This window comes from Rattus norvegicus, chromosome 16, assembly GCF_036323735.1.
Source record: "Rattus norvegicus strain BN/NHsdMcwi chromosome 16, GRCr8, whole genome shotgun sequence".
NCBI lineage: Eukaryota > Metazoa > Chordata > Mammalia > Rodentia > Muridae > Rattus > Rattus norvegicus.
This window is the reverse complement of record NC_086034.1, coordinates 18654207-18679570: the sequence shown is the minus strand read 5'-3', so window position 1 is coordinate 18679570 and position 25364 is coordinate 18654207. Positions and strand designations below refer to the sequence as shown.

General features: G+C 53.3%; 2 protein-coding genes across 15 annotated transcripts in view; one reads left to right on the top strand and one right to left on the bottom strand.

Moving 5' to 3' along the window:
• The window catches only part of Mast3 (microtubule associated serine/threonine kinase 3), a 28511-nt gene extending 19682 nt beyond the window's left edge, over positions 1 to 8829 (bottom strand). For 7 of the 12 annotated variants that reach the window (XM_039094831.2, XM_039094835.2, XM_039094832.2 and 4 more), the window contains exons 1-2: positions 8757 to 8822; positions 2699 to 2730 (exon numbers count right to left, since the gene is read on the bottom strand). In XM_039094831.2, coding sequence (XP_038950759.1) covers positions 2699 to 2730; positions 8757 to 8795 — 71 coding nt within the window. In that variant the 5' untranslated portion in view covers positions 8796 to 8822. Of the gene's footprint in view, positions 1 to 96; positions 1845 to 2698; positions 2731 to 8756 lie in introns of those variants that run through there. The other 5 variants (XM_006252943.5, XM_063275736.1, XM_063275734.1 and 2 more) reach the window with 4 other exon arrangements.
• A 1854-nt stretch (positions 8830 to 10683) lies between these two features.
• Positions 10684 to 25364, top strand: Il12rb1 (interleukin 12 receptor subunit beta 1). 3 transcript variants are annotated; one of them, XM_006252821.5, is made up of 17 exons: positions 10685 to 12603; positions 12743 to 12889; positions 14129 to 14188; positions 15000 to 15114; positions 15312 to 15511; positions 16566 to 16702; positions 17333 to 17399; positions 17673 to 17798; positions 18165 to 18247; positions 18687 to 18924; positions 19701 to 19868; positions 20476 to 20610; positions 20934 to 21089; positions 21251 to 21385; positions 23140 to 23236; positions 23628 to 23709; positions 24472 to 25364. In XM_006252821.5, the coding sequence occupies exons 2-17, from the start codon at positions 12823 to 12825 to the stop codon at positions 24820 to 24822; spliced, it is 2217 nt and encodes a 738-aa protein (XP_006252883.1). In that variant the 5' UTR covers positions 10685 to 12603; positions 12743 to 12822; the 3' UTR covers positions 24823 to 25364. The 3 variants fall into 3 exon arrangements, 2 of the variants coding, with proteins under 2 accessions (XP_006252883.1, NP_001164075.1); NM_001170604.2 differs by lacking the exon at positions 10685 to 12603 and having other exon boundaries at positions 12747 to 12889; XR_010058275.1 differs by lacking the exon at positions 24472 to 25364 and having other exon boundaries at positions 10684 to 12889; positions 23092 to 23236; positions 23628 to 23677.

Here is a 25364-nt window from a genome sequence, read left to right as displayed (position 1 = left end):
TGCAAGACAGAGGCGGGCGGTGACCCCGCGGCGACCCGGCGTGACCCCCGCGGGTTCCCAGGGGTCGAACCGCGGTGCTTGGGCCTCAGTACTCACTCGAGTGTCAGCGCGGGGATCAGTAATTTCTCCCTGCGGGACTTCATGGCGGCACCGCGGGAACCGACGCCCGGTGGCACCCGGCACGAGCAGACGCGCTGGGACTATGGACTGAGGGACGCGCGCACCGGCGGCAGGCGGGGGCGTGGCCTCAGGGCGGGACTACGGGTCACGGGGCGTGACCAGGAGCGGGACAAGAAGGTGGACGGAGGGGGCAGGACTATATGATACGGGGCAGGACCAAAGGATAACCGGGCGGGGCTACAAGGTGCGGGATGGAGCTATGAGGTGTGGGCGGAGTTACAAGAGGCGCTATAGGTGAGGAGCCGGGCTTCTGGGGAGGTCCTAAGTAAGAAAGTAGGCGTGGATTCCGGTGTGTAGACTAGGTTATAGAATGCGGGGCGGAGCTATGGGAGGTAGGGCGAGGCTTGTGGGGGGAGGGAGGAAAGAGACTATGAAGAGGGCGGGCCTAATACAACAGAGCCCGACGTGGCTGGTGGAGTGGGGCCTCACAAAGTATACCACGGGCTTTGCTCTTGGAAGCAATTTGCAGGACCCCCAGTCGCGCGGGGGTGGGGTGGTGGGCGGGGCCTGTGTGTGTGTGTGTGTGTGTGTGTGTGTGTGTGTGTGTGTGTGTGTGTGTGTGTGTGTGTGTGTGTGTGTGTGTGTGTGTGTGGCTTCTGGACTGGCTCTTGGGCTTGTCTGTGGGCGGCACCACTTAAGAACTACGGAGGAGGGCGGGGACAGAGGCGGAGCCTCGCGCGATGGGGCGGGGCTGACCACCCACCTCTGGAGAGCGTGCGCGCTGGGAATAGAGAGCTGCACGCAATCCTAGGGGTCTGCAGTCTGGCCTTCCTTGACTAGTTTTTGAGACACTCAGCCGCCCGATCACGGGCCGGAAGGGAATGAGACCTGGGCTCTGTGGACTGGGACCTCCAACCCGAAATCGCATTGTTGTGTCCCCTCTCAACGTCGTGCCCCAGAGATCTGGTCCCTGACAGCCCTGGATCGAGTTACGGACAGCAAGGGTGGCAGAGCTGGCAGCTCCCTGGGGACTCTGATCCTGACTTTACCCTAGAGGTCGGTGCACTGCGCTCCTCCCGCCCCAGGTCCCTCAGAGCGCACTCAGGACAATGTCCGGTCCCGCCCCAGCCGCAGTGCACGACTTTGGGGCGATTGAGACCCCGTTCTCAGCACCTGCGTTTTTTCTCCTACCTCGCCCAGCCCCCCCCCCCAAAGTCAAGGCCGGTCCCACTCCTGGTCCCTCTGTTTGGAATTGTCCCTACATTGACCGCCTCGCAGGCCTCCTCCTGCCCTGCCGGCATCTAGTCTTCTCCAAGACCAAACCTCACCTCCAAATGACTCCCCCGGCGCCTGTCTCTTTCTGTTTAATTTCCCCTGAGCACACAGTCTTCACGTTTTGGGTCCCCATTAAGAACCGGGGCGCCAGAGGGTTTGAACCATCCCTTTCCCCTGTTTCTCCAACCGGCAGGGCCCAGCACTTCGTAGGTGCTCAAAAAATACAGAGCTTATCAGCCTCCAGTTGAGGCATGCGCAACTTTCAAAGATGGGGCGTCCAAGGTTGTTTGCTCTCTGGAGCGAACAGGAGGTGAACCCCTCCCCCAGTCTTTGTTTATCCATCTGTATACCCAGGACGCACCGAACAAAATGTTCTTTGAGCTCCAGAGCTGTCCGGATGATGGCAGCCTCACGGATTCTGTTGGCGGACGCCAAAAGGAAGCGAGTCTCTGTCATGCAAACCCATTCCAACGTACTTGGGTTAGAAGTTGATATTTTATAACCCCCAGCCCCAGTGCTGAGAATCAAATCTTTTTCTACATTTATTTATTTAGTGGAAGAGGTCCGTGTCTGCACACACCCGGAGGTCTGAAGACAACTTTTGGGGCTGCCTGTGTATCCGGAGCAATTGCCTTTACCCAGTGAGCCACCTCTGGCTTCTACACTGGAGTCACACCCCTAGATATTAGCCTTAAAAAAAAAAAAAAAAAAAAAAAGGCAGGACTTTATGTAGCCCAGGCTGACTTGGAACTGTCAATCTTCCTATCTCAGCTTCCTGGGTGCTCCCGGAAACACAGGCATGAGATACCAAACTATGCTTTGCCTGGATCCCAAGCTGGGAAGTGGCTTAAAAAAAAAAAAGGTTTATTTATTTTATGTATGTGAGTACACTGTAGCTGTCTTCAGACACACCAGAAGAGGGCATCGGATCCATTACAGATGGTTGTGAGCCACCATGTGGCTGCTGGGTTGAACTCAGAACCTCTGGAAGAGCAGCCAGTGCTCTTAGCCACTGAGCCATTTCTGCAGCCCTGGGAAGTATTCTTTGACTGGGAGGGAAAGAAGGGAGATTTAGGGTGAGGCTCAGTGGTTAAAGCGATTGCTGCTCACGATGAGGACCAGAGTTCAGGTTCATAGAACCCATGACAGCGGCCCACCTGTAACACAAGCCTCGGAAGGCAGAGACGGGAATCTCCAGAGCAAGCTGCTGAGTTCTGGGTTTGATTGATATACCCTGCCTCAAAGGATGGCACAAACAGGAAAAGGCAATGTTGTCATATTAATCATTGAATGAATTACTCACCCTCGACCCCGTCGTGGAAGACTCAGCTCCTTCTGTAACAAGACAAAGAGAGTAGGGTCAACCCTGAAAATGTTCCAACCACTGCGCCCCAACATCAGACTCCCATGACCCGGTCAGTGCCTCTTTCCTGCTTACCCTCATACCACATGTGGCCTTCCATGATGATCAGTAGCTTAATCCATACTCACACCTGCAGTGTTCCCACCCAGCTCCCAAGCTGCCTGCTAGTGGGGAGGGGGTATGAATACATACATAATTGGGGCTCAGTGAAAAAGGGGGCTTGCAGCTAAACCTGACCACCTGAGTTCTATCCCTGGGACCCACATGATGGAAGGTGGGAACCCACTCCTGCAAGTGTTTGAGGGTGTATGCTCACACACAAGATTAGTGACTAAATATAATAAAAACAGTGAAAGGAAAAGAAATGAAGGCAGGTACAGTGGCTCAGACCTGTCCTCTTCATTCTAGCCTGGGCTATAGATGGAGACTTGTCGCAATAATAATATACGGCAAACACATACATTCTGTGCTAGGACTAGTGGGACACACCTGTCACCTTAATACTCCAATTTAGTTTCCAGATCCCTGGAGCCTATAAAGTTGTGGGTTCTGGTCTAGGGTGGGGGACACTCTTAGATTTACCCTTTGAAAACTCAAAAGAAAAATTGGTCTGTACCAACTCTGACTGCCTGTCCTATATATAAGGAGAAAGAAGCCCTTTCCTTGGGTTCCACTGCCACTTTCCCTCTGAGCCGGCGGTTATGGAAAACTCATGTTGTTTCTGCCTGTGTGCACACACACATTGTGTCATGGCACATGTGACAACCTGCATTGGTGTGGATCCCAGGAAGAGACTCAGCACCAGCTTCCTGGCAGGCAGCTTGACTGGCTGGGCCATGTCCCTAAGAAGAGAGACAGGCTTTCTCTATATACCCCTGGGCAGCTTGCAACTCATGGTGATTCTCCTGCCTCGGCTTCTCAGCTGTTAATGACAGGCTTGCACCACCACCTGCTTCAGGGAGATTTTTTTTTCCTTAATTTTAAGAAAGCTGTGTTAGGGGCTGGAGAGTTGTCTCAGTGGTTAAGAGTACCGACTGCCCTTCCAGAGGTCCTGAGTTCAAATCCCAGCAGCCTCATGGTGGCTCACAACCATCTGTGATGAGATCTGATGTCCTCTTCTGATGTGTCTGAAGACAGAGACTTATATATAATAAATAAATAAATCTTAGAAAAAAAGAAAGAAAGAAAGAAAGAAAGAAAGAAAGAAAGAAAGAAAGAAAGAAAGAAAGAAAGCTGTGTTAGAATCTAACTCCTGGGTTGGGGATTTAGCTCAGTGGTAGAGCGCTTGCCTAGCAAGCACAAGGCCCTGGGTTCGGTCCCCAGCTCCGGAAAAAGAGAGAGAGAGAGAGAGAGAGAGAGAGAGAGAGAGAGAGAGAGAGAGAGAGAGAATCTAACTCCCAGGGGACGTGGGAAGGCTTTGCACTTGCTTTGGAAAACCCCTGCCTCGAGGGCTGGAGAGATGGCTCAGTGGTTAAGAGCACTGATTGCTCTCCCAGAGGTCCTCAGTTCAATTCCCAGTAACCACGTGGCGCTTCACAACCACCTACAATAAGATCAGGCATACACAGAGGCAGAACACTGTATACATAATAAATAAACCTTAAAAACAAAAGAAATGCCCTGCCTCAGTTTCCCCACCTGCGATGTGGATTTAGCATCAGGAAAGCTGTGTTAATGACCAGGGCACATTACTTTTGGCTGCTTTGGCTCCAGCTACTGTTCAGCCCAGCAACAAATTAAACAGAAAGGGACCACTCAGCGTCTACTGTACAGGCTTGGAAACTGAGGCACAGAGACAGAGAGGGAGAATTAGGAAATGGACTCTCACGACTCTCCCAGCCCAACAAACACACTCATTGGGGCGGCCACTTTGGGGACACGGACTATTTTTATGATGGTGGGTTTCAGACTACCCACGTTCCTTAGGCGGGTGTTTGCCATGGAAACCAGTGGCGTCATCCGTCCCCGCAGCCAATTGGAGGGGGGCGGAAGTGCCAGGTACCAGACCACTTGGCTGGCAAAGGGGGAGAGATGGACCCCTGCTCTGCTCGGATCCCCTAGGGTCTCCTCTCACCCGCGTCTACTCAGGAATGACGGGGTGTCTTTACACCAGCTTCCCCAACTACCATGCCAGAAAGAAACAGAATTTGAACTTGAGGGTTTAGCCTGAGATCCCACCATCCTGGCCGATTACTTGGGATCTGGCAGTGCCGCTGTGTGGCATCCGCCAACTGGCCCAACCTCTCTGTGCCTGAGTTAACAAACAGCAGATTCCATAGGGCCCAGCACCGGCATCGTTGGCGCCGACAACGAGAAGTTTAAACACGTTCCCTAGATACAAAAGGACTCCAGGCGGCAGGAGTAGGGGGTGGGGTAGGGGGTGGGATGCCAGGCCCGGAAAGCTCCCGGAAGTGGGCCCGCGACATCCCCGCGCCATCTGCTTCCGCGGCCTCCTCTACAGCTGCTCCTGTGGCAACTCCCACACAGACGCCCAGCTACTGGCTGTTATTTATTTTCCTTAGGGCTTCTCTCTGCAGCGCAAGCTGGTGGCCTCAGCATCCTCCTGTCTCAGCTTGCATAGTGCTGGGATCATAGGCCTTGACCCCTCTGAGACTGCTATTTTATTATTGTCGTTGTCGAAACAGAATTTGTGCCACCCCCCCCCACACCCCACGCCACCCCCACCCCCGCCTAGGCCAGCCTTGAACTCCTGACTCCTGATCCTCCTCCTGTCTCCACTTCCTGAATGCCAGATTGATGGAGGCTTATGCGGTGCTGGGGATGGAGCCCAAGGGCTCCATGCATGCGAGGCAAGCACTAAACTACACGTACTCTATTGAGCCACATGTGTTCTGCCCACTGAGCCAACTGCAGCTGCCCTTTAAATGTTGTGTTTAGGGATTCTTTGTGACTTGGGTACTGTCCCCCAGGATTCATCACCAGCCTATAGATCACCCAATTAGTTGGAACTGGACATCATGGTGGAGCCTCACTCTGGAGGGACTCATGGCACCCAGGCACAGGATCCAGGGCTCCTGAGGTGCAGAGGCAGGAGCTGTACAGGGTGGCATGCCAGGGCAGGGGTGGGCCGTCCATTTTATAGCAGAAGACTGGATGGTTCTGACATCGGCTGTGCTGTGAGCAAGGCTTGGGGCCCACAGGAACCCCAGAGTCCACCCTCAGAAGTTATCTGCCAAATAGGGATCTGGCTTTTGTTTTCTAAACACAATCTCACTCTGCAGCACCAACAGGCCTCAGAACTTAAAACAATCCTCCTGCCTCAGCTTCCCAACTCCGGTAATGATAGGTAGGCACCATCGCCATTAACAAAAATCCAACTGGAGGGTTTCGTGGAAGACGTGGCTAAATAGACGTAGGTGGGGGGGGGCACTCATTTCCAAATGGACCATTCTGCTGCGTGGGAGAGCATTGTCTGCCTACCAGCTATCCTAGAGGCTGAATCGGGGGAGCCTGGACTACACCATGAGTCCCATGTCAAGTTGGTAGCAGCTGTGGGTGCACACAGCTTGGGGCCCCATCCCTTGAGCCATTATCCCGGCCTGATGTTGCTCAGGAGGAGGAGACAAGATGACTAGGAGTTCGAGGCCAACATAGGCTACCAGAGGTGCTTCCTCCAGCACTGAGGAGTCTCGGAGTCTAGACCTCCATCATCAGCCTCTGAGCACTCCAATTGGCTGTCACAGGTAGCCTGGCCTTTGATTGGCTGAGCCTCTAACCTATTAAGGGAGTCAGAGATAGCTCAAATAACATGACTTGGGTGAACTTTTAAGAACAGAAAGGGGCCCCGAACCTCTGACACCGCCATCTTGTTTTCTTACGTTTATTTATTTATTTACAGAAGGTGTCGCCTTGCAGTCCAAGCCAGCACAGAGCTGTGTATGTAGGCCAGGCAGGAACATGCCGTTACAGACATGGACAAGGGCTCTAGACTAGGACTTTAAAGTAACCCTACCCTGGCCTGTATTCTAGTGTCCTCTAAGCCCTCTTGCCTCCTGTTAACAGGACTCCCCCTGCCCCAGCACCTACCATGGCTCCGGATTACTGATTACCGTGGCATCCAAGTTTAGCTTTCTTTTTTTTTCCTTTGTTTTGTTTGTTTATTTGTTTTGTTTTGTCGTACCCTGCCCCCCAGGAGACAGGGTTTCTCTATATAGGCCAGACTGTCCTGGAACTCACTCTACAGATCAGGCTGACCTCGAACTCAAGAGATTCACTTGTCTCTGCCTCCGAGTGCCGAGATTGAGAGCGTGTGCCACCACCACCACCACCACCACCACCACCACCACCGCCGCCACCACCACCCACCTTATTTTTCTTTTTTCCTTTACTTGTGTGTTTATTTACTATATGTGTGTGCCAACGTGCCTCAGCGCATGTGTGGATCTCAAAGGACAAATTGTGGAAATCAACTCTCTTCCTCCACCATGGTGAGGGGAAATTAAACTGGGGTTGTGAGACTTAGCTGCGACCGCCTTTACCCTTGGAGCCTTCTCACTAGTTCCCAACATTTAGCTTCTTCAAAAGCTCACCACTATCTTTCACGCTCAGCGGTAACTGAGAAATGTTTTTTTTTCTGGATGGTTTTATTGTTTAGGTTTTTCAAGACGAGTCTCCAACCTAGAACTCCCATAGAACTCCTAGACCTTCCTGCCTCTGCCGCTGACAGCTGGGATTAAAGGCGTGCTTCCTTCCACCTCCGGCTACAGGCTTTAGTTCCCCTTTCAAATGACACCCAGATATGGCCTCGGGGCCTTTGCGCCTACTAAGCTCACTCCTGCGGTCCTCCCTGCGCACCGGTCCAACTCCCTGCAGCCAACCGACGGTCGCTATACTTCTCCGGGACTCAGTTTCCCCGTGTGTAACGTGGGCTCTGTCATCTGAAAATATTTACCACCCATGTGGAGCAGGTCCCGCTTGTTGACGTCAGCCGCGCCCCCATTCACTCACCCGGAGGCGGTGTCTCTATTTTAAGAGGCCGAGGGCGGGCTCGAATCTAACTGGGGCCCCCGGCGACACCCGCCGCGCGCCAGCTCCGCCCCCACTCCCGCCTTCCCGCCAGGGTCTCCGATCCGCGGCTTCCTCGGGGAGGGGGGACTCGCCCCACTGCCCCTGTCTAAACAGCTTTACTCAATCTTTACTTCCCCAATTTCCTCTGCCCAGTGCCGGCCTCCCGCAGTCGGTGCCACCCTGCGCGGTCAGCTCTAAGCCCGCTGAGGTTTCGCACACTGTAGATGCAGGGCAGACGGTAGCTATGAGAATCCCCACAGCAAAGCTGTTGGACGCTTAGGTGTGCGGTCCCACTCTCGGAACGAAGCAGGCAAACCTATATGAGTTTTGCAGATGTTACAGATGGGGAAACTAAAATCCAGAGAAGCCAGAGGCGAAGCCTCCAGAGTCCCACAACCCAGGAGTGCCCTGGACTTGCATTTTGATCTTCCTACACCCACTTTCTTGCTTCTCTGAGGCTCAACGCTAAATCCAGAAACTGAGGCTCGGAGAAGTCACCACTATCACACACCCTGCAGGTCTTTCGCGGTCACACAGGTCTGTGTTCCTGCAGAGATGGAATCTTAGCCTGACAGTCTCCGTGGTGGTTTCCTTAGGCTGTTTTCTTTCTTTTTCTTTCTTTTTTTTTTGGACGGGACCGGAGACAGGGGACTAGCTGCTAAGGCGACCCTGTCAGGTGGCTGGGTTGTATCCACCTCAGCGGCTGCACACATTGGAGCTTCGCGCCCTCTGGCCGGTGTGGTACGGGAACCCTCGAGTTACTTCTCCCCATGCCAGAGCTCAGCCTCAGTTTCCAGTTTTCCCATCTGTCTTACAGAGATCACCTCCCTTCCCATCGTGCGCAAACCGTTCTGGCTGGACAGCATGTGGGCAGAGGGCGCAATCTGACGCTTCCTGCCTTCCTCACTCCCTGCCTCAGTTTCCCGGCCCGGAAGGTTCTGTCCGCGCCCCCACCCGCACCCCTTCTCACCTGGAGCCCGCGACGCCGCAGGAGACTCGGCTCGTCCATCGCTGAGTGTCCCCCGCAACCGGCCCCGCCCCCGGCCCCGCCCCAGTTTCCTCGGCCCCGCCCCCGGGCACCATTGGTCCTGCCGGTCAGCTGACGCCCGGCCGGCCCCGCCCCGCAGGCGCGGAGCGTTTTTGCGGGGCTGCTAGTGGACCGCGGAGAGGTTCTGAGCGAGGTCACACAGCAGGACGGTCGCGGTGCTCATCTCCATAAAAAACTGAAGAAATTCCCCGACTCCATCTTTAAGAAAAAGTTAGGTTTTAAAACCTTTCATTAATGTTTAGAATATTTTTTGGAATATTTCATGTAGCTCCCTGATCCAGCTGCAGATGACTCTGAACTTCTGATCTTCCTGCTTCCACCTCCCAAGTGCTGCAGTGACAAGTGCTGCACGACCGAATTTACCTGGTGCTGGGCTCGAACTGGTGCAGGGCTCCATGCATGCCAGGCCAGTGGCTTGGCAGCTCTAAGTCATGGTCCCTGAATTGCTGGACAAAGCACTTCATACACACTAGGTCACCCCTTACCACTGAGGCCCCTCTCCAATCCAACTATCCCATGTGTGGAGCTGGCCATGCTGGCATTCACCCTTCATCCCAGAGGAGGCGGCAGCAGATCTCCTTAGGTCATCCTTGGCTACATAGAGAATTGCAGGCAAGCCTGGGCTCCGTGAGACCTTGTCTCAAGACAAGGGGTTTTAGTACATTGTCACTACCACCTAACCCTAAGAGCCCCATCCTCACTAGCAAGCTCTCCTGTGCCCCAGCTCCAACCCCTGGCAGTCCCGACATGCTCTTTTCTCCTTGGATTTGACTGAGCTATTTCTGTGAGGGGAGGGGTCTCTGGAATAGTTGGTTTTCAGTTTTTCAAACTCAAAACACCTTATGGGTTGCCAGGTGAGCCTTCCTTTTTAATGGCTGAGTAGTATTCTGCCCACTGGCTTACCCACGGGTGGCCACTGGCCACTTCATTTTGTAGCTACCCTGGGGTGGCTGCAATGACTGTTCCAGAGAAAGGAATGTCTTTCTTGGCATATGTTTTCCATCTTCTTGGATGTATACCTGCAGGTGGACTTCCCAGAGCCATATGGTAGCTATGTGTTTTCAAGGGCAAGGAAGTGCCAGTTGGTTTCCCAAAGCACCTGCCTGCCAAAAAAAAGTCAACAAAGTGACTAATTCTGCGGGACCAGCAGGCTGGAGTCTGACTGAAAATGAATGTGCAAAGTCTACTCAAACTGCATGTAATTTGCTCTCCCCAGGAAACAGAGCCAGTCAGCTGGGTCCTGCCAGCTCCGAGGACCAGGGCTCCTGTCCTCTTATGAGCAATTCTCATGCTATGGCCAGGCAGCAGGATCAGGTGTTCAAGGTCTGCCTGAGGTACATGAGACCCTATCTCAACAACCTAAAAATAAAGACATAAACGCCTTTGAACACTGTAGCGGAGCAATTTTCTAAACCTTTTGATGGGTGTTGGAGAGATGGCTCAGTAGTTAGAGCATCCACAGCTCTTAAAGGGGACCCAGCGCCCACATGGCCCATGTACTTGTTAATGAACAAAGTTTGTTCCTTGCAAATTCCTATTCATTCTTCAACACCCTCTCTGAATGCTCCTTCAGGACTTCAGGGTTTCTTGAGCACAGGAAAAAAAAAGTCACTCCCTTGACTGGCACGTGCAGGCAGCAGAAGCCGAGGCTGTAAGGACATTCAGTGGTTTCTTCTGCTATGGTTTCTGGGGCCCTTGTGACCTATTTCTTCCTGCTTCCTGCCCCCATGTGTGTAATGTTCCTGAAAGTGGGGCACCCTGGGCACTTAGCTACAATGAGCCTTCAGAGGGGCCAATGGGAGGGGAGGAAGACACATGTGGGTGCCCCCACACTGTGACCTCAATAAGGGGAGACCCAGCACTGCAGTGTGTGTGGGATCTCCTCTCCTCACACATCCTCTATGGCTCCCTAGTTCCCTTCCAGCCAGGCAGGTCTCTCAGCCTGGCATTTGAAGAAGCTTGAGGCTGTGGGCTTGCCACCACCAAGCACTGACTCTAGATGCCTGACTGCCATTCACCCAGCCAGGCCTCATTCACATGCAGCTTGTTGGGGGAAACAGAGCCTGATATATGTGTTTGTTGAAGGCAACATTGGCAGGACAGGGGACAGCTCCCAGAGAAGCAGGTTTTGCCCCAGTGGAGCTGCATGACGCCATCTCTTTGCCTCCAGCTGGGGCCTCTGGACTGTTTCTTCATCTGTGATATGGTAGGCCATAGTGGCCTTTCTGAGAGCAAGGCCATTTTAAGACCACGGGGAGGGTGCACGTTAAACTCATGCTACAGTCTTCCACGACCTCCCCCTTTCTTTAGATAACCTAGAATTCATGGCAATTGCCCCGCCTCAGCCTCCCAGGTAAGTGCTTGGATGGCATTTGCATTATTGCCCAGGCCTTCCCTGTATGTTTGTTCCATCACCCTGACTCTGCCCCTCCCCCAGCCCCCAGTCCCTCCCTGGGAGCACCATGGGAGTCAGTCTGTGTGGGTCACGGGTAGAGTGTGCCAGGGCAGAGACACAGCCTCATTGTCCTAGAGCTGCTGATCTCATAGCCCTCAGGACGCTTGACCCTGGGCCAGGCCAAGCCAGCTGTCCTGGGGACTTGGCTCCTGCTCCAAGTGCACTCTCAAAGCACCATGAACCCATCCATATGGGTCTCAGTTTCGCCTTATGCCTGCCCCACAAAACACTACCATCTGTTTCCCTTGTGTGAGCCCTGGAACTTTTAATTTGAGACAGGGTTTCTCTGTGTAGCCCCAGCTGTTCTGGAACTCACTTTGTAGGCAAGGCTGGCTTCGAACTCAGAGATCTGCCTGCCTCTGCCTCCTGAGTGCTGCTGGGATTAAAGGTGTGTGCCACCACCTCACTCTGATAACATCTTTAAAGGACAGTCATACCACTTAAATTTTTTCTTTCTCTTTCTCTTTCTTTCCTTCTTTCCTTTCCTTCCTTCTTTTTTTAAAGATTTATTTATTTATTTATTTATTTATTTATTTAATATAAGCACACTGTAGCTATCTTCAGACACACCAGAAGAAGGCATCAGATCTCAATACAGATGGTTGTGAGCCACCGTGTGGTTGCTGGGAATTGAACTCAGGACCTCTGGAAGAGCGGTCAGTGCTCTTAACCGCTGAGCCATCTCTTCAGCCCTCTTTCTCTTTCTTTCTTTCTTTCTTTCTTTCTTTCTTTCTTTCTTGAGTCTATATAGTACAGACTGCTCACAAAATCATGGCCATCCCCTATCTCAACCTCCCAATACTGGAAAAAGGACTTTAAAATGTAACCTACAGGCTGGGGTTCAGTTTCTAGAGCAACTGCTCAGCATGAGGAAAGCCCTGGACTCCATCCCTAGTCCCCGGTGAATCAGGAGAGGTGTGGTGCACACCTGTCATCTCAGCACTGGGGAGGTGGAGGCAGGAGTTCATGGTCAGCCTTGGCTACATAAATTAAAGTCCATCCTGAGCTACATGAAACCTTGTTCAGAAGAAGGAGGGGGAGGAGGAGGGGGAGGAAGAGGAGGGGGAGGAGGAGGAGGAGGAAGAGGAGGAGGAGAGGAAGAAGAAGAAGAAGAAGAAGAAGAAGAAGAAGAAGAAGAAGAAGAAGAAGAAGAAGAAGAAGAAGAAGAAGTCGTCCCCCAAAAGATTTCCAGGCTTAGGTTAGAGATTTAGCTCAGAGGTAGAGCGCTTGCCTAGCAAGCCCAAGGCCCTTGGTTCAGTCCCCAGCTCCGGAAAAAAAAAAAAAAAAAAAAGATTTCCAGGCTTACTTACCCAGGTGGGTTTATAAGAGGTGCAGAGGCCTCAGCTCTGGGCTAACTTTCCGGCTGGCTTTTGCTTTCACTTTGACTGGCCCTGGGAGGCAATGAATTTTTCTTTCTTTTCTTTCCCCTCTCTTCACTTTCTTTCTCTTTCAGTGTCAGTGTGTTTCCGAGTGCTGACAAGGTGGCAGGGCCCCTTCAGCCGTGCTGAAGTTCCTGGGGCCTCAAGGCTCCTCATGGACATGACGGGGCTGCCAGGGACCAGCAAGCACATCATCTTCCTCCTGCTTTGCCAGCTAAGCGGTGAGTCCCCACATCTCCTGAGTCGGGAGGGGTCCATGGCAGGCTGCAGGCTCCAGGTCCCAGTGGTCTCTGAGGTTGTCTTGCTCTTTGTTACATGGGACCCCCGTGGCCACAGATCTGACTTAACTCCAGGTTTGATTTTCCCCTCTGAGAGGAATTTGAACCCTTCCCATCTCCCATCTTCTTAAGCAAGAAAAGCTCAGAGGATGGCTGGGACATCAAAGATCGCATGCACACAGCTTACCACAGACTCCCACACACAGGATATGCACAGGCAGGTTCTCAGGACACCGCATGGACCAGGCTAAGAAGGGCTGGGCCCCCGTGGATCCACCTCAGTCATGGTTGCTGTGTGACTCTGGGCAAATTCTATGCCTCTCTGTGCCTCTATATTCTTCTGTAAGCCAGGGATCTGTAGCTTGTTGGCTTCAGGTTGGCACACAGCAAAGGGTTGCAGGCCTTTGGGAGATGCCATGTGCTAAAAAATTCACAGTGAGTGGCAAGGACCCAGATTCTTTCCTTTTTTTTTTTTTTTTCGGAGCTGGGGATCGAACCCAGGGCCTTGTGCTTGCTAGGCAAGCGCTCTACCACTGAGCCAAATCCCCAACCCCAAGGACCCAGATTCTTACAGAGGGCTCTCATCTGAGAACCCAATGGTGGCAGGCTGCAGGGCTGGGGTCACCAGAGGAAGAAAGGAAAACCCTCACCTCAGAATCCAAAAGGCCAATTTCACCCTGATATGCTCCCAGTTAGGTTAACCCTGTGACTGGGGTGCTCTACACTCTCACATAGGCTTCTGGGGAGACCCTGGTGCCTGGAACACCACAGTGGAATCTGCCCACAGGATATCACCATCTTCTGGGGACTGTCACTAGCCCTCACTGCCAGCCACATGCACTCATGGGCCTGTTACCCTCCCCGCCCCCCAGCATCCTCCCCAAGAAGCATGTTCTTCTAGGGCGAATGTGCTGGGCTCTGCTTCTCTACCTCTCCCACTGCCCTTCCTGTGCTCTTGGCAGTCATAGAGGGACCCACTAAGCCACCTGGGGGAGCTTACGATGTAGGGTAGGGAGAGGGATGACGGCTGAGAGAGGACAGACTGGTGGACAATGGGTGCGGGCAGCCATGTTGATGGCAAACAGACCCAGACAGAAATGGGGTTGGACAAGCTAACGCTTGTTCCTGAGCTCTCCCTGGCTCACAGGACTCACTGTACCGTCGCTTTCTCTTGTCTTTCAGCCTCCAGCCGAGGTGACAGCTGCTGCGTTGAGAAGATATCATACCCAGATGAAGCCTCAGGTTTGGCACAGGCCCTCCCAGGCTCTGCCTCATGTCACCTCCATGTGTGTTCCTTGTTCCTCCTTCCCAGCCGCTGCACACTGGACCCTGCCTGTCCCTTTCAGGCACTCCTGAGCATGGGTCCCCTGGGCTCCTCCTTTGCAGCCTAGCCTCAGGGTTTAAGCAGACCAGTGTTTGGGGCAATCACCAGCAACATATTTGCACTCTGTCCCTAAGGGGAATAGTTATATTTATTAACAAATATCACAAAAGAACTTCTAGAAACAGGCCCCCAGGGGTTGGGGATTTAGCTCAGTGGTAGAGCGCTTGCCTAACAAGCGCAAGGCCCTGGGTTCAGTCCCCGGCTCCGGAAAAAAAAAAAAAGAAAAAAGAAACAGGCTCCCAATTCACTGTTATCCCAAGCCTTGGAAGACTCAGGGGTGGGAGTAGGAGTGATGGGTAGGGGTGGGGGCATCAGGGGTTCATAGTCATCCTTAGCTAATGTGATTAAGGTCATCAGCCTGTCCTACATGAAACTCAAAAACAAAACAAAATCTGCAAGGTGCTGGGATGCAACCTCCTGAGCAGGTAGGAAGCCGAAGGTCCCCAGTGTTGAAAACAAAAAAATCTTCTTGCGCAGGGGGTTGTGGCCTTGCTCTCCCAGGCCCAGGCAAATACACCTAGGGGAAGTTGGCCCTGTACCCATAAGGTCCAAAAAGGGTGCTGGCAGTGGAGGGGAAGGCATGCTTGGAGGGAAGGGCATGGGGACACAGGGATGGGGGGATGGTACACCGTGGAGTCCCACTTCTCAGACCAACACAATCTCCCACAGGCCCCTCCTTAGGACCCAGGGACTTGAGCTGCTACAGGGTTTCCGGGACAGACTATGAGTGCTCCTGGCAGTATGATGGCCCTGAGGACAATGTTGCTCACTTCCTGTGGTGCTGGTGAGGACCCATTCCCACAACCTCACTTGTCCCCATAATCCCTCACAGCCAAGATCTGGGTGTCTTACCTGATCTGAGTGGCTGACTCTCTTTCTAGTCTTTACTCTCAAACTGACCTTCATGATTCTTCCCTGCCCCCTCCCCATCCCCCTCCCCTGCCCACCAAGAACTCATTGCTAATCCTCTCCTCCCTGTAGCTTTGCTCATCCAAACCCTACCCACACCAGCTTTGGCCAAGAATGCTGCTGCTACTTCTCTTCGGGCCGGTCTCGGACTGTGCAGTTCTGGGAACAGGATGGTATCTCTACGTTGTCCAAGGTCAACTTCTGGGTCGAGTCTCGGCTTGGGAACAGGACCTTGAAGTCTCAGGAGATATCGCAGTACCTGTACAACTGGAGTGAGTTGTCCGTTTTACCTGTCCCTCTGTCACCGCAGCTGCCCCCAGTCCTTGGCCTGAGAACATCCCAAGTCCAGGGTGAGGGGCTGGGCATTGCTGTGCGACAAAGCAGACCTATCACACAGAACCCCCTGTCACTGGGCTCTTAGGTTTCTTCTGGCTTCAGCCTGATCCTCTGGGGAGCCGTGTTTTCATGACTCAGCGCGTCTTGACAGAGTGCTGTCCTTAGTGTGCATGAGGATGTGGATTGTGGGAAGATTCAGGAACGGATGTGGGCAGGCTAGTGAAGCGGGTGCCCACCCTTCCACTGAGGCAGGAAATTAACCACTGCAGAGAAAAGTTCACTTCTCAGTGGGAAACTCTTGAGCAGAAGGGTTGTTTTAGAAGAACGGATCCTGCCCAGGATTTTCTTCACTCTGCCCAGAGCCACGCCCCAAACCCCCTGACTGGGGGATTCTGGGCAAGGGCTCTGCCCCGAGCCACGCCCCCAGCATTTTGTTCTTTAAGGTTTATTTTTATTTTATGGGTATTTTTGTTTGGCTTATGTGTGTCTGGCCATTACAAATATGTCTGGTGCCCACGGAGGCCCAAAGTGGGCGCCGGATCCCCTGGAACGGAGGCCATGTGGTTGATGAGAACTGAAGCCAGGTCCTCTGACCCATGCTCCTAACTACTAACCCATGAGCATCTCTCCAGCGACTTAATACAGTCTTTATTTTTTTTTCTCCAAATCATTGAATTGAGGACACGATCAGTAGATAGACATGAGCCTAGCACACAATGAGCCCCCAGGTTTCATCCCTGGCACAGAATAAATCAGATGTGGGGGTGCATGCCTACCATCCCCCCTCCTGGGAGGTAGGAGGACCAGGAATTTACCAAGAGACCCTGTCTGAAGAAACAAACAAACAAAACCGCGGATACAAATCCCCTGCCCCAACGCTTGGTGCAGAATGCGCACAAGGAGTGTGTGTGGGGGGTGCTTCTAGTCAGCGACCCATAGGTGGGGCTGGGCAGACTCCCAGGACATTGTGTATCCACCCGCCCCCAACAGCCAAGCTCACCCCTCCTCTGGGACACATCAGAGTGTCACGATCACGCGGGGAGTTGCGAATGGACTGGAATGTGTCGGATGGGGCCGGTGCTGAGGTACAACTGAGGCGCCGGATGCCCACAACGAATTGGACCTTGGTGAGTCTGTTTTACAGGTCAAAGGTCACCATAGCACCGTCAATAACCCTCCGCTGGAATCTTCATCCCCAGAGCTGTCCTTTCTGCTCCGTGGCTTAATCCACAGTCCTAATATTTGTTGGTTACCTTCCCTGGATGTCTTGTCGGCAACTTGCTTTTTTGACAAGCTCTGGGCTGTCTTTCTCTGCTGGGTCTCTGTGGTCCAGCCTCTGGGGGCTTCTATACTCTGTGTGAGGGCTAGCCCAATCATCTCCACGACCCCACCCCCAGTGTGAGGGCCACCTCTTACTCTTAGATCCGTCCTCACCCTTCCTCACCCAATCACTCCCCAGCCACTGGAGTCTGCCGGTTTTCCCTGATTCTATGATCCTACCCAGGCCTCAATTTTCCTCTCAGATAAACGGGCAGTGAGTCAGAGGAACCTGACCTGACAGCACCCACCTTGGGAGTTGCAGGAGGGAGGCTGTGGGGGATGGTGAGGAGGGAAGGAGGCTCTTAGGTTTCAGGACTCAGCTGCACAATGAGACCCAGGTTGTGGCTGGGGTATGGGGTTGGCAAACAGAAACAGTCCACCTGCTCCTTTCTGAGCCTGAAGTGCAAACCAGCCACACACTCAACCTTCTGTTTTAGGGTGACTGCGGACCTCAGGTTAGCTCTGGCTTAGGTGTGATTGGTGACATTCACGGTAGCAGTTCTGGTAAGCATTAATGAAGTCCTCTGTACTGTGCAGGGACTGTGGCCTTGCCCTGTTGGTCAGGATTGGTTTATTCCTATTCTGCAAGGGGCAGAGCGATGTGTGCCACAGCCAAGGTCACTGTCAAGGGAGGGAACAGAGCTGCAGTCCAGCAAAATAGCAGAAGCAGGCAAAGGACCCAGGGGCAGTCAGGGTTCCCGAAGAGCTGGTCGGACGATCTGGATCTACACCTGGGCAGCCCCAGCACACTGACACGGTGATCCATGTTCTACCCAGAGTCCTGCCTCTGCCCTTCTGAGAACATGGCCCAGGAAATCCAGATACGGAGACGGCGGCGCCTCTCCTCAGGAGCTCCTGGAGGTCCCTGGAGTAATTGGAGCATGTCTGTGTGTGTCCCGCCTGGTGAGAGGGGCCTGGGTTACACGTACTAGGAAAGAGTTAACAAAGTCACCAGTGGAAGTGCATGCCAATCATCCAGCACTGAGAAAGCTGAGGCAGGAGGATTCTGTTTTTGAGGTCAGCCTGATCTCCATAGCCAGACCCTGTCTCAAAAGAAAATAATAAAAGATATGGCAGCAAATTTCAGACATCAGGCTGAGAGATTAGACATCAGGCTGGGGGTAGGACATTAGGCTAGGGGGTTAGACATCAGGTTGGGGGATTAGATATCAGGCTGGGGAGGGTTAGACATCAGGCTTCAAGACCAGGAGGGATTTGTCTCAGCCACTCAGTCCTTTAGATCTGGGACCAGCTCTTCTCTTCTTACAGAATTCCTCCCCCAGGCTGAGATTAAGTTCCTGGTGGAGCCCCTGAACCAAGATGGAAGGAGGCGTCTGACTATGGAAGGGCAGGTGACTGTGCTAGCCAGGGCTGGGGGTGGCACAGGAGGTGCGGGAGGCAGGGGAGGCAGGGGAGGCTGGGGAGGCAGGGGAGGCAGGGGAGGCAGCGGAGTTGGGGGAGGCAGGGGAGGCTGGGGAGGCTGGGGAGACAGGGGAGACAGGGGAGGCAGGGGAGGCAGCGGAGTTGGGGGAGGCAGGGGAGGCTGGGGAGGCAGGGGAGGCTGGGGAGGCAGGGGAGGCAGGGGTCACAGATCCTGGGGTGAACTTTGAGAGTTGACTGGCTGGGCACGATGGCTTGCAACCATCATACAGCACAGGGGAGTAGACAAAGTAAGATGAGGAGTTTAGACCCTATCTCTGTTGTTAATGGGGAGCTAGGGCACATGGGGGCAGGGGAGCACAGTGTCCCGGCAGTGCAGGGCTGTCCTGTATCCCTGTCTCCTCTCTGCAGACACCACAGCTGGCAGTCCCGGAGGGCTGCAGGGACCGGCCTGGGGCGCAGGTGAAGAAGCACTTGGTGCTGGTGCACATGCTGGCCTGCAGGTGCCAGGCTCGGACCTGGAAGACCGTGCCCCTGGGCAAGACGCTGGACCTCTCCGGTGCCGCCTACGACCTGGATGTACTCGCCCAGACTCGCTTCGGCCGCAGCATCATCCAGAAGTGGCCCCTTCCTGCCCAAGAGCTCACAGGTGCCTGGATCTCCGGGACAGGAGCACGAGGGAAGGCTAGTTCCACTCTGTGCTGAGCATGCGCGAGGTCTGGTCCACGCCTCACTCACGGAAGACCGAGATTAAGTTAAGGTCAAAAATGCAATTTCCTAGACATACAAAGTCTGATGCAGGACTTTGACACATTCGAACAGCAGCTGGGTGGGAGGCACTCAAGGGGCTGAGACAGGAGGATTCCAAATTCCAGACCTCACATTGACACCTTGTCTGAAAACTACAACAGAAGACCCTTGTCACCTCCTAGCTCTTGGCCCCTCATTAAACCTATGCCCATGCACCTCACAGGCACAGCAATGGACTCTGGCTTGGTTGATTCAAGGTTTTGCTGGGCAGACTCAGTCTGGTGGTTCTCCCTCTCTGTGCCTCTGGTTTTCTTTGTGCAAATTAGGGCAGACAGCCAGGCCTAGTGAGACATGCCTTTAATCCCAGCACTCGAGAGGCAGAACCAGAAGGATCTCTGTGAGTTCAAGGCTAGCTCACTCTACAGGGTGAGTTCCAGGACAGCCAGGGCTACACGGAAAAATCCTGTCTTGAAAAATCAAAAAAACAAAAAAACGAAAGGCCAGAGTCCCACTTGGTAGCCAGATGGTGCCTGTAAAGTGTTCACTGTCAGCCTGACATCCAGGTGGTGCTCAATAAATGCTGAGTTGATGTCGGAGTGGGAAGCTGAGTCTGTGCGGTTATCACTGACATGCTAGTAACCCCTTGTTCCCATGTGACACTCGGTCTCCTTCTAGAGACAAGAACCCTGAATGTCATCGTGGAAGGCAACGTGACATCCATGCAGTGGGCAGCCCAGCCTCCAGGCACTGCCTACTGCCTTGAGTGGCAGCCATGGGGCCAGGACAGGAACCACACGGACTGTACTCTGATTGCACCAGAAGAAGAGGACCCAGCCAAGATGGGTAACACTGTCACATAAATGTCCTTTGTGATAACACATGGCGGGCTCCAGCCTGTACAGACAGGGTGTCTGAGGCCCAGAGAGTTCTCTTCACTTACTCAGAGTCACACAGCATAGGGCACAGGCAGAAGTAGAATGCTGTGGCCTGCATCTGCAGCCTTTCAGGGCTCCCGTGTCTTGCCCTGGGCAGGTCACACTGTGACAGTTAATGAGTCCCACATATTATGGTGTTTTAAACATTTCCCGCACCTTGGAAGGTGGCAGTTCACAGTTGCTGTTGGCAAAGTAATGAGGTCTGGAGAAAACCAGGCAGCAGGGTGGTGCCTATGGTGTCTTGTTTTAAGGTGTCCTGCTCTGGGTTTGGGCCGGAGTCCTGGTAGACACACTTTTGGAGTTCTCAGAGAACCCCAGCAAAGGCTGTGGAGCTGAACAGTCTCCCCTGCATGCTGTAAAGGATGAAGTAGTTGAATGAGGGATCCCGGGGAAGAGGTAGAAAGGCTTTGAAGCACGAGTAAGAGTTTTCTAGGCATTCCCACACAAGGCAGCACAGCCAGCCAGCAGCTACAGAACAGTCCATCAGTGACTGCTCGCTGCGCTGGCCCTTCTAGTGACGCACACCTGGAGCTCCAAGCCTACCCTGGACCAGGAGGAATGTTACCGCATCACTGTCTTCGCCTCCAAGAACCCCAAGAATCCCATGATGTGGGCCACGGTCCTGTCCAGTTACTACTTTGGGGGTAACGGTGAGTGGATCGATCACTTGGTGTGCATTGCTGCCCATTGGTCACCTTGGGGTGGCTGTGGGTAGAACCAGGGATGTGAGCTCTCCAGATGCTATTTCTATTGATGGAGACATGTTGGTGGGTGTGGCCAAGGCTATACATCGAGCCCTAAGCTGTGGAGTTAGGGCGCTGGGCGGATCTAGGGCTGTGGGTGGAGCCCGCAGGCATTGTAGGCGTGGCCACCGTGGCGGAGGCGTGGTACGGGGTGTGGTCTGCGCGGGCGGGGTCGCGGCGGGCGGGGCCTTCACTTTGGCTGCCCTGCTGCTAACTGGGGCATTGCACAGTCTCAAGGGTCGGAACTCCACGCCACGTGTCGGTGAGGAACCACACCGAGGACTCAGTGTCCGTGGAGTGGACAGCGTCACAGCTGAGCACCTGCCCAGGGGTCCTGACGCAATACGTCGTGCGCTGCGAGGCTGAAGATGGCACGTGGGAGTCAGGTGCGGAGAGGTGTAGGGGTGGTGCGAGCCCTGTTACTGTGTCCTGAGACAAGACACGGTGACCCCGCAGCGAGTGTGGACCCCACAGGGCTGCTCTGAGTGACAGGCTCATACCACGGGTCATGAAGGGATCCCTAACCCACTGCTGCCTTCCCCAGCAGAGTTGCTCGTGCCACCCACGAAGACCCAAGTGACACTAAACAGTCTGCGCAGCCGCGTGGTGTACAAGGTTCAGGTGCGAGCTGACACTGCGATGCTCCCAGGCTCCTGGAGCCGTCCCCAGCGCTTCAGCGTTGGTGAGTGGAGACATCAAGGACAGCTGACTGCTCTTTCTTTCCTTAATGACCCCACAGTGCCAAGTACCAACCTTGGCTTGGAAAGGGGGTCCTAAGGAAGGGGTGTAAGGGAGCGGTGAGAGAACAGCTTGAAGTCAATTGTGGGGTACAAGATGACATCTCTGGGCTTTGGTCAAGTTTACTGTCCACATAGATCTCTGCTTGAGACAGCTCTCTGCTAGAAAAAAATTCTAAAAGCTCTCTGGATAGTTCATGGGCTTGCTGACCAAAGTCAGAAAAAATTCTTAGATTTTCCCATCAAGTCAGAAATCCTGTTATTCAAATTCTAAAAGTAAATCGGGTTTTCCGATCAAAATCTGAAAGCCAGAAAAATTTCTAAATAGCTATGTTAGCTCTCTGAGTTTCTTCTCTGGGTTGGGCACTATCTTTCTCTCTGTGTGTCTCTCTCTGTCTCCCTCCCCCACTCTCTCTTTCTGCCCCCCTTCCTTTTTCCCCTCTTTCCAGTGCCAAAGCCTAGTCTTTTATTTACATATCAATCCATTCATCCATCCCTGGTCCCCCCCCCCCATCATTCCACAAATCACCATCCCCTGACTCCAGCCTTTGAAAAGGGCAGAAGTATGTTCTTTTCTTTTTCTTTTTCCTTTTTATAAAAAAAGTTTTTTTTAAAAAAGATTCATTTATTTTATGTATTTGAGTACACTGTAGCTGTCTTCAGACACACCTGAAGAGGGCATTGGATCCCATTACAGATGGTTGTGAGCCACCATATGGTTGTTGGGAATTGAACTCAGGACCTCTGGAAGAGCAATCAGTGCTCTTAACTGCGGAGCCATCTCTTTAGCCCCCCTTTTCCCGTTTTCTTAGCATTGTAAATGAATTCAGAGATCTGTCTGCCTTTGTAAGCACAGAGAATACGTTTAGCTGGGTGGGATCCTGTCCTGAGATTACCATTCCCTAGATATTTTTATCTCTTTCTTCACTATCTTTCTGACAAGCTGGCTCATAGTTTAGCTGCTCCTGTTTTTTTAAATCTGTGAAGGCCCTGATTTATATTGCATCCTTATATCTTTGCATAGTTGAGAAATTATATATTCTCGAACTCATGTTTTCAGAGTTCTTTCCCACAGCCTTAAGGGCTGTCCTGAAGGTCTCAGCACTTACTATTTTGTTGAAGCATTAGCCAAAATCTGGCTTCATGGACTCATGCTGCTTCTAATTATTATGGAGTCATTAACCTTGGCAGGGAGAATATTTCCTAAAGGAGGAACATTACACACACACACACACACACACACACACACACACACACCCCTCAAACCCAGCAACTCCTGCAAAGTCAACACCCTCTGGGCTCTGTTTCAGGGGCAGGAACTGTGTCCCACCTCCCTCCCATGATCATGTAAGACCTGGCACCACAGCACCCGACTGGCCGACTTTTCCTTTGTGGCTTTTCACAGGTCTCTGGGAAAAGCACCAGTCAGATTTTCTCTTCTCTTGCTTACCTCCCTACCTGCAATATTTGACTCCTCCCCATTTTCCAGACTCCTATTTATCCTTCAAAGGCCAGTTATAAAGTCCCCGGCTCTAGGAAGCAGTCCTCAGCTGTCTCTGACCCACGGTGACGAGTAACCATCCCACCCCTCTGCTGTCTCTTGACTCCTTGGGTTGCTGAATGTGGGTCAAGTTGCATCTTCCCCACTCAGGGTAGGATCAGGGCACACATCCTTCAACCCGAATTGTCCGGTCCCCAGAGGTGCAGATTTCCCGTTTATCCATCGTTTTCGCGTCTCTGGGAAGCTTCGCCAGCGTCCTCCTCGTGGGCAGTCTCGGATACATTGGCTTAAACAGGTGACTCCTGCCTTACCCCTCCTGCTTTGCCTGCTAGAACAGTATTGAGAACACTCACGGGGTTGGGGATTTAGCTCAGTGGTAGAGCGCTTGCCTAGCAAGCGCATGGCCCTGGGTTCGGTCCCCAGCTCCGAAAAAAAAGAACAAAAAAAAAAAAAAAAAAAAAAAAAAAAAAGAGAACACTCACGACCCCAAAGTATAGATCTGTCCTGGTCTAGACGAGGAAACCGCGGCACAGAAGGCCCGGAACTGGATGTGCGCTGTGGGCAGAGCTGCTGCTGATCTTGAGTGTGTGGTACTCTCCTCTGGTTCACATCACACTCTCCACAACACAGCGGGAACAGGAAGCCTCAGGAACACCCTCTGTGATCTGCCACCTTTTGTTCCTCAGGGCTGCCTGGCACTTGTGCCCACCTCTGCCTACGCCCTGTGGCAGCACTGCTGTGGAGTTCCCTGGCAGCCAGGACAAGCAGGTAAATGTTCCTTCTCGGCTTCCCACTGTTGTTGGGTATGTGCTGTGGGCAATGGCTATGTTCCACAGCTTGCCCAAACTGAAGGGCGACTGGAAGATCCAATAGGCCAGAGAATTCTGGAAGTCAACATAGAATCAGAACTTAACGTGGCTTCAACTGAAGGAGAACGTGGAAAAAAAAACCTAAAAAACAACTCAAAGCTGAGGACTTCCAGCATGGCTGGATGCAAGGCACCGGATCCGTTTCTGTGCTGTAGCTCTCCTGGTGGGGAGAGGGGGTCAGTGTGACTCACCTCTGGCTGTTTCGGTGGATGACTTGGAAGAGGGCCTCCTGAGAATGAATGCGTTCCTCCAGGCCACTGGCGGGGTATTTTAGGGGTTTACTCTGTATCCTGGCCACGCCCACCCAGCCTTAGTCCTATCCAATGACACCGCTCTTCCAATTATTCTGGCACCTCCCCAGTCCTGGAGTCATCTAATTACATAGCTCCTCCCCACAGCCCTAGCCCTGCCCTCGTCCCTTTACTCGGTCCTGGTCCAGCCCCGTCAGTCAATCCTGGTCCTGCCCTTCCCCTTCGCTCAGTTCTGGCCCGCCCACCCCTACTTTGTCCTACCATTCCTTCCATCCCTAACCCTAACCTTCCTTAATCAGTCCTGGCCCCGCCTCCATCCTGCCCCTTCACTCAGTCCTGGCCCTGCCCCGCTCGCAGTTCACTCAGCCCTGACCCCTCGCATACACTGGCTCTGTCCCCCCTCTTTATAGGCTTGGCAATGGCGCAACCCTGAGGACTTCCCCGAGGTGTTGTACCCACGAGACGCGCTGGTGGTGGAGATGCCCAGGGACAGAGATGATGAGACAGAGTCGCCCCAGGCCACCCCTGAGCGCGCCCTGGACACAAGGTGGCCCTTGGGAACTGAGGGGCAGGTGCAAGGACTCTCAGAGGCCAGGCTCCCGGACCTGGCTAGAGAGGACTGTCCCCGTGGTGACCTGGCCCACGTGACACTCCCGCTGCTCCTGGGAGATGTGACCCAGGGAGCCTCGGTACTTGGTGATCTTTGGTGGATCCATAAGACCGTGGAGCCAGGACCACCCACTTTGGGTCAAGAGGCCTGACTGCTGCATTCCCAGCCTGTTCCCTCCTTAGGAGCCCCTGACCTGCAACAGCTGGTCACAATGACTGTCCTATTTTATAGATGTGACTCTTGAGGCCCAGAGAAGATGAATGTCTGACCTGAGGTCACACAGCATTAGCAGGACACAGACCCAGGTCCCCTCCCACCCACTCCCTCCCTCCCGTGCCTATAGCCACACAGTCTGTGAGGAGAATACAGAAACCACCAAGAAGGGGAAAGTGCTTCATGCAGCCCTGCTTGGTATCCTCAGGGCAAGGCTGGTCCCTATCACTGGTCTGTTTGGGGTTGGGGGGCATCCTTCCATTCTGAAGGGACATGGTCAAAGGCTCAGTTTGCCTCCAGTGTCCTGGGCTGGAGTTCAACTCCAGGAGTAACAGACAGGATGAATCTAGATTGTAATAACTTAGGTGACCTAAACAGCAGGGCCTAGACATGCACAGGGAGGTTATACATCTGGACTCAGTCTCCCTGTTGTAGCACTGGGCACTGAATAAATGGGTCTTCCCAGTGACTGACAAACAA